Source organism: Toxotes jaculatrix, chromosome 5, assembly GCF_017976425.1.
Source record: "Toxotes jaculatrix isolate fToxJac2 chromosome 5, fToxJac2.pri, whole genome shotgun sequence".
Lineage (NCBI taxonomy): Eukaryota > Metazoa > Chordata > Actinopteri > Toxotidae > Toxotes > Toxotes jaculatrix.
In genome coordinates, this window is record NC_054398.1 from 8898614 (window position 1) to 8909234 (window position 10621).

Genomic DNA, 10621 nt, shown 5'->3' on the forward strand with positions numbered 1-10621 from the left:
AATCTAAATTGGTCATCCACGTCAGCTTTGAATCTGCCAACGAGCACATTTGCATACTAATACTACTTTTCTTCAGTCATGAATTGAATTGTCATGAATGTGCACTAACAGTTTTCAGGTGATTTATGTAAATTAAATTTACAGTCATTCATTTATAATAAAAACATTTTAATTAAAACTTTGCCCAGATGCTGTTTGATGACTTTTGGCCATTTCTAGCTGACAAATGACTTTGTTCCCTTCCATTAGAATGTCTCTCTGACTGTTCTGTTCTCTCTGTTCTTCTCCCAACTAACCTCAGCTGTACAAAAACCAGTCTGTCTGCACCTCAGTGTTTTCTTTTCAGAGCTGAAATACAACATCAACAATAAAAGATGCATGAATAACAGTTTTGGTTTTGAAAAGTCATAAAAAGGTAATGACATGATATTTTAGAGCCACAGTGGGAACACAGTCAGGATGATTTTCATGTTACTGAATTTTGTAACAGCAATGATTTCTCAAAGACGATCACTCACTGCAGGTTTCCCAATGTGCTGTTTGTCTTTATGTTATTGCTGTTTTTAGACAGGACACTCTCAAAGGTTTCAGTTCTGCTTACAGGTGAAACAGTTGCTATGTATCAAGACTCTGAGTCAAAGATTAAATCTTGCACAGTATTTTTGTGTGTGTTCAGCAAAAATACCCAGTCACACAGGCTACAGAGACCCAAAGTCAGTATTAAATTTATATTTTATATATACTATTCTATCAAAAAAATACATAAATAACTTATGTGATTCTTTATTTCATAATTACATGTTTGAACACTGGTGACTTTGGACACTGTTACAAAATCAATTGCTTTAGTTAAATAGATAAAATTTAAGAAACAGAAAAAGTTAAGTTCTGTGTGCAGATTTTTTTTTTTACATTATTTTTTTAAATACATTACTTACATTAAAGACAGTGGAGGAGGAGATCCTATTTAGTCCTCAGAGCTCAGGATGGTAGGACCAAACGCTGCTGCAGGTCAGACCGTAGTTCTCCTCTCTGACAGTTGCAGGAAGTTCAAACTGAGCCAGCTGACACAGGAGCCGTCGGATGCCGTGTTCCTCGAAATGGGCTCTCCCAGGATCTCCAATCAGCACCTTGGTGCCGTGGGTTCTGATGCAGCTGTCGAGCCAGCTGTGAAGGCTGGTGGCCAGGGCCTCGTCATAGAACATGTCACCCAGGAGGATCAGGTCAAAGCCCTCGGGTTCAGAGCCGATCATGTTGTCAGTCACACAATCAAGCGGCTCCAGGCCGTTCAGCTCGCAGTTCATGTGGGTCGCAACAGCTGCAACTGTAACAGGAACAAGCATATTAAGTACCTAACCCTCCTTTAAACTCATCAAGTATTAGATTATACAGATATACTGTATATTGAAATTATAACAATATTGTTTAACATTATTCATTTTAATGTCCTGAAATCTCGGATCGGATGGAAAAAAAACCTGTGATGTGGAAATTATATTTAGACGAGTGAGATCTAACTAAAGATGATGGTCAACCCACCTCTTATTTTTGGAATGATTGTTTTTGTATCTGTTGACTTTAGGATTAGGGTTAAGGTCTTTACGAGTACGAACCAACCAAAAATTCCAGTTCACTGTGTATTCATTGTTTTTTTTTTCTTGTTGGGTACATTTTTGCAAATGTAGTAAAGGTAATTACTTCCTGCACTATGACCATTATGACCTTGCTTGTAGAGGGTCAAATCTTGTCTTAACACCTTTATTGTTTTAATTTATATTGTGCTAGCATGATGCATATCTATGAAGAATATTGTCTAATCAAATGAAATAGGGGCCAAACAGCAGAGTTTTGCCCCAAAGGCCCTGAGTGTGTTTGTAAAATGAATTTAAAAAGGTACAAAATGGCTCAAAATTCATAAATATCGTTGCATACCAGGATCAATGTCATTAGCAACAACACGAGCAGCACCACACAGCTTTGCAGCGATGGCTGAGGCTCCACAGCCGCTCCCCAGATCCAGGACAGTCTTACCCAGACACATCCCAGGGTTGTCCAAAAGAAACCTGCAGGGAGGCGGCATTAAGTGAGGATAAACAGTACTAACACACACACACACACACACACACACACACACACACACAGTTTATTTATTTAAATCCTACCTTGAGAGTGCCTGTCCTCCTGGCCAGTAAATGGCCCAGTATGGGTCATCAAAAGGCCAGAGCTCTGGTCTTTCTCGCCAAAACCTGCAGTTTGGGGTGAAGAGTCTCAGTTTGATCTCCGGAGTCAGACTGTGCTCTCCAGCTGTCTCTGTGTTTTCTGCTATAAAACTCCGGATACACTCATCTGACCGGCGGCTGTTTGAGATGCACCGGTGTCTATTTGTCTGCTTAAATGCGCGGAAAAATAATTTAACATAACGAGTCGGCTTAGAGCGCGTTATCAGTCCCAACATGGTCATAAAAACGGTTTCCACTCGGACGCAAAATAAGGATCGGACAAAAGTTCCGTCGAGTCTACGTTCCGATCAAAAAGGTTCCTATTGAGTACTGAATACTGAGTATTGAATTGAATACGGTGATGACTGAGCGGTCTGTCTGTTATCTTTGACCGTTGTTTATGTTTTTTTGCTTTTCTTACAAGAATCACACACAACTTTTAGCTAGAAAAGACGTAATATAGTCATATTATTTATATATCACTAAGAGCAATATATTAATATTGCCTTTACGTCTTTACATCTTGGTCCAAAATTTCACAAAAATAGCCAAAAGCCATATATATATATGTGTGTATGTGTATGTATATATAAACATATATAAACATATATATACCCACACACACAAACACAACCACTAGATGTCCTGCTCGAGCATTGTGTCATTGAAGCCTGAGATAATAAACCTTTTTTTTTTTTTTTTGAATCCCTCCAAAGCCTCACGCCCCCAAGCCGAGTCCTGTCCACGCTGCATCTCTCCCATAGGCCGGCAACAGCCTCCTTACTCACGGTTTCACTGTGCACTCTGCTTTTGCAAAAAAAAATTTCCAAACACATTTTTTTTTTTTTTTTTCAGCTGTCCCTTGTAGTCGGCATCGGGTCTTGCTTGATACATAATCTAATGATGTAATACTGAAATAATTTCTGCATGGATTTCCTTTAAAAATTATGTTCATTTTATGAACATTAAAGTAGATAAAAACAGTTATATGAACAATACATATTTGAACACTTCAATTTTGAACTGTTTTTATGGATATCATTTTAAATGAAGGAGCAAATAAGCACTTTTTGGTCAGACCTTTACTATCGCAACTTTGTTGCGATAGCTTTGTGTGCAAAGATGAAAGATGCCAGCTGGCAAATCAGGGCTACAATGTAACCCCAAAGAAGAGAACATGTTTTTGGGAGAGATGCAGAGTGGGCAGGCCTCGGCCGGAGGGTGTGGCCATAAAACCGTGAGTGAAGAGGCTGTTGCTTGCGTATGGGAGAGATGTAGAATGCACAGGCATTGGCCAGAGGGCACATAAGCACAGTGAAACAAGTACGTCAATGAGAGTTTGCTTGAGTATTCAGACTTCCTTGGGCGATTTGCTAGCTGGTATCTTTCATCTGTGCACACAGACCAACTGACAAGTTGCGATAGTAAAGGTCTGACCGAAATGTACCGAGAGGAGAAAAAAAAAAAAAAAAAAAAAAAAACCACACGGAAAAAGCGACAAAAGCCCACCCTCCTCAGTCGTGGTGCAACGCTCTTATACACTTCCTGATGAGTGGGGTCGGCCCCCCTAGGGCCGCCCACCCTCCTCAGTCGTGGTGCAACGCTCTTATACACTTCCTGATGAGTGGGGTCGGCCCCCCTAGGGCCGCCCACCCTCCTCAGTCGTGGTGCAACGCTCTTATACACTTCCTGATGAGTGGGGTCGGCCCCCCTAGGGCCGCCCACCCTCCTCAGTCGTGGTGCAACGCTCTTATACACTTCCTGATGAGTGGGGTCGGCCCCCCTAGGGCCGCCCACCCTCCTCAGTCGTGGTGCAACGCTCTTATACACTTCCTGATGAGTGGGGTCGGCCCCCCTAGGGCCGCCCACCCTCCTCAGTCGTGGTGCAACGCTCTTATACACTTCCTGATGAGTGGGGTCGGCCCCCCTAGGGCCGCCCACCCTCCTCAGTCGTGGTGCAACGCTCTTATACACTTCCTGATGAGTGGGGTCGGCCCCCCTAGGGCCGCCCACCCTCCTCAGTCGTGGTGCAACGCTCTTATACACTTCCTGATGAGTGGGGTCGGCCCCCCTAGGGCCGCCCACCCTCCTCAGTCGTGGTGCAACGCTCTTATACACTTCCTGATGAGTGGGGTCGGCCCCCCTAGGGCCGCCCACCCTCCTCAGTCGTGGTGCAACGCTCTTATACACTTCCTGATGAGTGGGGTCGGCCCCCCTAGGGCCGCCCACCCTCCTCAGTCGTGGTGCAACGCTCTTATACACTTCCTGATGAGTGGGGTCGGCCCCCCTAGGGCCGCCCACCCTCCTCAGTCGTGGTGCAACGCTCTTATACACTTCCTGATGAGTGGGGTCGGCCCCCCTAGGGCCGCCCACCCTCCTCAGTCGTGGTGCAACGCTCTTATACACTTCCTGATGAGTGGGGTCGGCCCCCCTAGGGCCGCCCACCCTCCTCAGTCGTGGTGCAACGCTCTTATACACTTCCTGATGAGTGGGGTCGGCCCCCCTAGGGCCGCCCACCCTCCTCAGTCGTGGTGCAACGCTCTTATACACTTCCTGATGAGTGGGGTCGGCCCCCCTAGGGCCGCCCACCCTCCTCAGTCGTGGTGCAACGCTCTTATACACTTCCTGATGAGTGGGGTCGGCCCCCCTAGGGCCGCCCACCCTCCTCAGTCGTGGTGCAACGCTCTTATACACTTCCTGATGAGTGGGGTCGGCCCCCCTAGGGCCGCCCACCCTCCTCAGTCGTGGTGCAACGCTCTTATACACTTCCTGATGAGTGGGGTCGGCCCCCCTAGGGCCGCCCACCCTCCTCAGTCGTGGTGCAACGCTCTTATACACTTCCTGATGAGTGGGGTCGGCCCCCCTAGGGCCGCCCACCCTCCTCAGTCGTGGTGCAACGCTCTTATACACTTCCTGATGAGTGGGGTCGGCCCCCCTAGGGCCGCCCACCCTCCTCAGTCGTGGTGCAACGCTCTTATACACTTCCTGATGAGTGGGGTCGGCCCCCCTAGGGCCGCCCACCCTCCTCAGTCGTGGTGCAACGCTCTTATACACTTCCTGATGAGTGGGGTCGGCCCCCCTAGGGCCGCCCACCCTCCTCAGTCGTGGTGCAACGCTCTTATACACTTCCTGATGAGTGGGGTCGGCCCCCCTAGGGCCGCCCACCCTCCTCAGTCGTGGTGCAACGCTCTTATACACTTCCTGATGAGTGGGGTCGGCCCCCCTAGGGCCGCCCACCCTCCTCAGTCGTGGTGCAACGCTCTTATACACTTCCTGATGAGTGGGGTCGGCCCCCCTAGGGCCGCCCACCCTCCTCAGTCGTGGTGCAACGCTCTTATACACTTCCTGATGAGTGGGGTCGGCCCCCCTAGGGCCGCCCACCCTCCTCAGTCGTGGTGCAACGCTCTTATACACTTCCTGATGAGTGGGGTCGGCCCCCCTAGGGCCGCCCACCCTCCTCAGTCGTGGTGCAACGCTCTTATACACTTCCTGATGAGTGGGGTCGGCCCCCCTAGGGCCGCCCACCCTCCTCAGTCGTGGTGCAACGCTCTTATACACTTCCTGATGAGTGGGGTCGGCCCCCCTAGGGCCGCCCACCCTCCTCAGTCGTGGTGCAACGCTCTTATACACTTCCTGATGAGTGGGGTCGGCCCCCCTAGGGCCGCCCACCCTCCTCAGTCGTGGTGCAACGCTCTTATACACTTCCTGATGAGTGGGGTCGGCCCCCCTAGGGCCGCCCACCCTCCTCAGTCGTGGTGCAACGCTCTTATACACTTCCTGATGAGTGGGGTCGGCCCCCCTAGGGCCGCCCACCCTCCTCAGTCGTGGTGCAACGCTCTTATACACTTCCTGATGAGTGGGGTCGGCCCCCCTAGGGCCGCCCACCCTCCTCAGTCGTGGTGCAACGCTCTTATACACTTCCTGATGAGTGGGGTCGGCCCCCCTAGGGCCGCCCACCCTCCTCAGTCGTGGTGCAACGCTCTTATACACTTCCTGATGAGTGGGGTCGGCCCCCCTAGGGCCGCCCACCCTCCTCAGTCGTGGTGCAACGCTCTTATACACTTCCTGATGAGTGGGGTCGGCCCCCCTAGGGCCGCCCACCCTCCTCAGTCGTGGTGCAACGCTCTTATACACTTCCTGATGAGTGGGGTCGGCCCCCCTAGGGCCGCCCACCCTCCTCAGTCGTGGTGCAACGCTCTTATACACTTCCTGATGAGTGGGGTCGGCCCCCCTAGGGCCGCCCACCCTCCTCAGTCGTGGTGCAACGCTCTTATACACTTCCTGATGAGTGGGGTCGGCCCCCCTAGGGCCGCCCACCCTCCTCAGTCGTGGTGCAACGCTCTTATACACTTCCTGATGAGTGGGGTCGGCCCCCCTAGGGCCGCCCACCCTCCTCAGTCGTGGTGCAACGCTCTTATACACTTCCTGATGAGTGGGGTCGGCCCCCCTAGGGCCGCCCACCCTCCTCAGTCGTGGTGCAACGCTCTTATACACTTCCTGATGAGTGGGGTCGGCCCCCCTAGGGCCGCCCACCCTCCTCAGTCGTGGTGCAACGCTCTTATACACTTCCTGATGAGTGGGGTCGGCCCCCCTAGGGCCGCCCACCCTCCTCAGTCGTGGTGCAACGCTCTTATACACTTCCTGATGAGTGGGGTCGGCCCCCCTAGGGCCGCCCACCCTCCTCAGTCGTGGTGCAACGCTCTTATACACTTCCTGATGAGTGGGGTCGGCCCCCCTAGGGCCGCCCACCCTCCTCAGTCGTGGTGCAACGCTCTTATACACTTCCTGATGAGTGGGGTCGGCCCCCCTAGGGCCGCCCACCCTCCTCAGTCGTGGTGCAACGCTCTTATACACTTCCTGATGAGTGGGGTCGGCCCCCCTAGGGCCGCCCACCCTCCTCAGTCGTGGTGCAACGCTCTTATACACTTCCTGATGAGTGGGGTCGGCCCCCCTAGGGCCGCCCACCCTCCTCAGTCGTGGTGCAACGCTCTTATACACTTCCTGATGAGTGGGGTCGGCCCCCCTAGGGCCGCCCACCCTCCTCAGTCGTGGTGCAACGCTCTTATACACTTCCTGATGAGTGGGGTCGGCCCCCCTAGGGCCGCCCACCCTCCTCAGTCGTGGTGCAACGCTCTTATACACTTCCTGATGAGTGGGGTCGGCCCCCCTAGGGCCGCCCACCCTCCTCAGTCGTGGTGCAACGCTCTTATACACTTCCTGATGAGTGGGGTCGGCCCCCCTAGGGCCGCCCACCCTCCTCAGTCGTGGTGCAACGCTCTTATACACTTCCTGATGAGTGGGGTCGGCCCCCCTAGGGCCGCCCACCCTCCTCAGTCGTGGTGCAACGCTCTTATACACTTCCTGATGAGTGGGGTCGGCCCCCCTAGGGCCGCCCACCCTCCTCAGTCGTGGTGCAACGCTCTTATACACTTCCTGATGAGTGGGGTCGGCCCCCCTAGGGCCGCCCACCCTCCTCAGTCGTGGTGCAACGCTCTTATACACTTCCTGATGAGTGGGGTCGGCCCCCCTAGGGCCGCCCACCCTCCTCAGTCGTGGTGCAACGCTCTTATACACTTCCTGATGAGTGGGGTCGGCCCCCCTAGGGCCGCCCACCCTCCTCAGTCGTGGTGCAACGCTCTTATACACTTCCTGATGAGTGGGGTCGGCCCCCCTAGGGCCGCCCACCCTCCTCAGTCGTGGTGCAACGCTCTTATACACTTCCTGATGAGTGGGGTCGGCCCCCCTAGGGCCGCCCACCCTCCTCAGTCGTGGTGCAACGCTCTTATACACTTCCTGATGAGTGGGGTCGGCCCCCCTAGGGCCGCCCACCCTCCTCAGTCGTGGTGCAACGCTCTTATACACTTCCTGATGAGTGGGGTCGGCCCCCCTAGGGCCGCCCACCCTCCTCAGTCGTGGTGCAACGCTCTTATACACTTCCTGATGAGTGGGGTCGGCCCCCCTAGGGCCGCCCACCCTCCTCAGTCGTGGTGCAACGCTCTTATACACTTCCTGATGAGTGGGGTCGGCCCCCCTAGGGCCGCCCACCCTCCTCAGTCGTGGTGCAACGCTCTTATACACTTCCTGATGAGTGGGGTCGGCCCCCCTAGGGCCGCCCACCCTCCTCAGTCGTGGTGCAACGCTCTTATACACTTCCTGATGAGTGGGGTCGGCCCCCCTAGGGCCGCCCACCCTCCTCAGTCGTGGTGCAACGCTCTTATACACTTCCTGATGAGTGGGGTCGGCCCCCCTAGGGCCGCCCACCCTCCTCAGTCGTGGTGCAACGCTCTTATACACTTCCTGATGAGTGGGGTCGGCCCCCCTAGGGCCGCCCACCCTCCTCAGTCGTGGTGCAACGCTCTTATACACTTCCTGATGAGTGGGGTCGGCCCCCCTAGGGCCGCCCACCCTCCTCAGTCGTGGTGCAACGCTCTTATACACTTCCTGATGAGTGGGGTCGGCCCCCCTAGGGCCGCCCACCCTCCTCAGTCGTGGTGCAACGCTCTTATACACTTCCTGATGAGTGGGGTCGGCCCCCCTAGGGCCGCCCACCCTCCTCAGTCGTGGTGCAACGCTCTTATACACTTCCTGATGAGTGGGGTCGGCCCCCCTATGATTGTGTGGTATCTTGTCTTTGGGGTGTACCAGTTTCTGTCTGAGAGTGTTGCTGGGTTTGAAACATACAGGAATTTGATGTTTGTTAAAAATCCTCCTGAGTTTCTCTGAGACCCCAGACACGTATGGAATGACAATGTTTTTGCGTTTATCTTCCATATTCTCAGCATCCTCCCTGTTGGTATTCTTTCTGGAGCGTGTTGTTTTGCCAAACGACCAACTCGGATAGCCACAAGTTTTCAGAGCTCCCTTTATATGCTTATGTTCTTCTGCTTGGGCCCGAGTGGAGGTTGGTATGTTGTCAGCCCTGTGTTGCAAGGTTCTGATAACTCCCAGTTTGTGCTCCAGTGGATGATGTGAGTCAAAAAGTAGGTATTGATCGGTGTGTGTGGGTTTCCTGTATACCCCAATGTGGAGGCTCCTGTCCTCAGTAAGGTGAACGTCACAGTCCAGGAATAGTAGGTGGTTATCTTTGACATCTTCTCTTGTGAATTTGATGTTTTTGTCCACAGAGTTGATGTGTTCAGTGAAAGCTTGTAAATCTTGGGTTTTGATCTTTACCCATGTGTCATCCACATACCTAAACCAGTGACTTGGAGGTGTACCTTTGAATGAGTTGAGGGCCTTTTGTTCTACCATTTCCATGTATAGATTAGCCACAATGGGGGACACTGGTGAGCCCATAGCACAGCCGTGTTTTTGTCTGTAAAATTTGCTGTTAAACTGCAAAAATCCAGTAACTGGCAGATCTGGTCTGGTGTGAGATTGGTTCTGTCTTGTAGTGTGTTATCTTGTTTCAGGTGATTCCTCACTGTTTCCACCGCCTCCTTAGTTGGAATGCAAGTGAATAAGGAGGTCACATCATATGACACCATGGTTTCTTCTTGTGCCATTTTCAAACCTTTGATTTTGTTCACAAAGTCTAATGAGTTGTGAACATGATGTGGTGTGTTTCCAACCAGGGGGGCTAAGATGTTGGCTACATGCTTAGCGATATTGTAGGTTACTGAATTGATGCTGCTAACAATAGGTCTGAGTGGTGTCCCTTCCTTATGGACTTTGGGGAGTCCATATAGGCATGGAATGGTATCCTGAGGGTAGAGGCGGAGGTACTGAGGTCGGTCAATTACTCCATCTTGTTGTAATTTTTGGAGACATTCAATGACCTTCCTTTTGTAGCCACTAGAAGGATCTCGTTTCAGAACGCTCTTATACACTTCCTGATGAGTGGGGTGGGGTCGCTGGGTTGATTATAGAACCATGACCATGTATGGTTATATATTAGCTAATGTAGACTTTATGTCAACATTTAGTGTTTTATGTAATTTAACGTTGCTCACATTGATTATAGATTATGTGCTCTTAGAGTGGGCGGGGTTGGTTGTGTTCGACCAAACGCACATTTGCAGTATGAGCGGCGTGTCCGCTATGATAAATCGAGCACACCTGGGTCGAGGCAGGCCTCACCGCACGGCATGTGCTCATCCGGGTACTTCTGAGTGAACCACATAACACAATCCGAAGCCCCCGATTAGCTGGTTTATCAGAAACCTTTAGGGCTTCTTTTTGATTTCTGCTCCCCGAAACTCAACCCTGAAGGAAAGTGTTGTGAAAATACGAGCGAACATCGACGTTTGGATCATTTAAAAACAATTGTAGGCGACGTGTAAGCAGAGATAAGAAAGCACATTATGGAAACGTGACGGAGAAAAGATTGCATAACGGCTGATTCTGACCAATCAGAGCGCCCCGTTCCTCCCTGCGTACCCCTGTGGGTGGAGATGTTGATA

At 51.9% G+C, this 10621-nt stretch overlaps 1 protein-coding gene across 1 annotated transcript; it reads right to left on the reverse strand.

Annotated features, from left to right (window-relative positions):
* Window positions 1–775: 775 nt before the first annotated feature.
* On the reverse strand, window positions 776–2650 carry LOC121182325 (electron transfer flavoprotein beta subunit lysine methyltransferase-like). Its single transcript, XM_041038768.1, has 3 exons — window positions 2163–2650; window positions 1933–2063; window positions 776–1324 (listed from the first exon to the last, which is right to left on the reverse strand). The coding sequence occupies exons 1-3, from the start codon at window positions 2459–2461 to the stop codon at window positions 975–977; spliced, it is 780 nt and encodes a 259-aa protein (XP_040894702.1). The 5' UTR covers window positions 2462–2650; the 3' UTR covers window positions 776–974.
* Between the last annotated feature and the right edge of the window lie 7971 nt (window positions 2651–10621).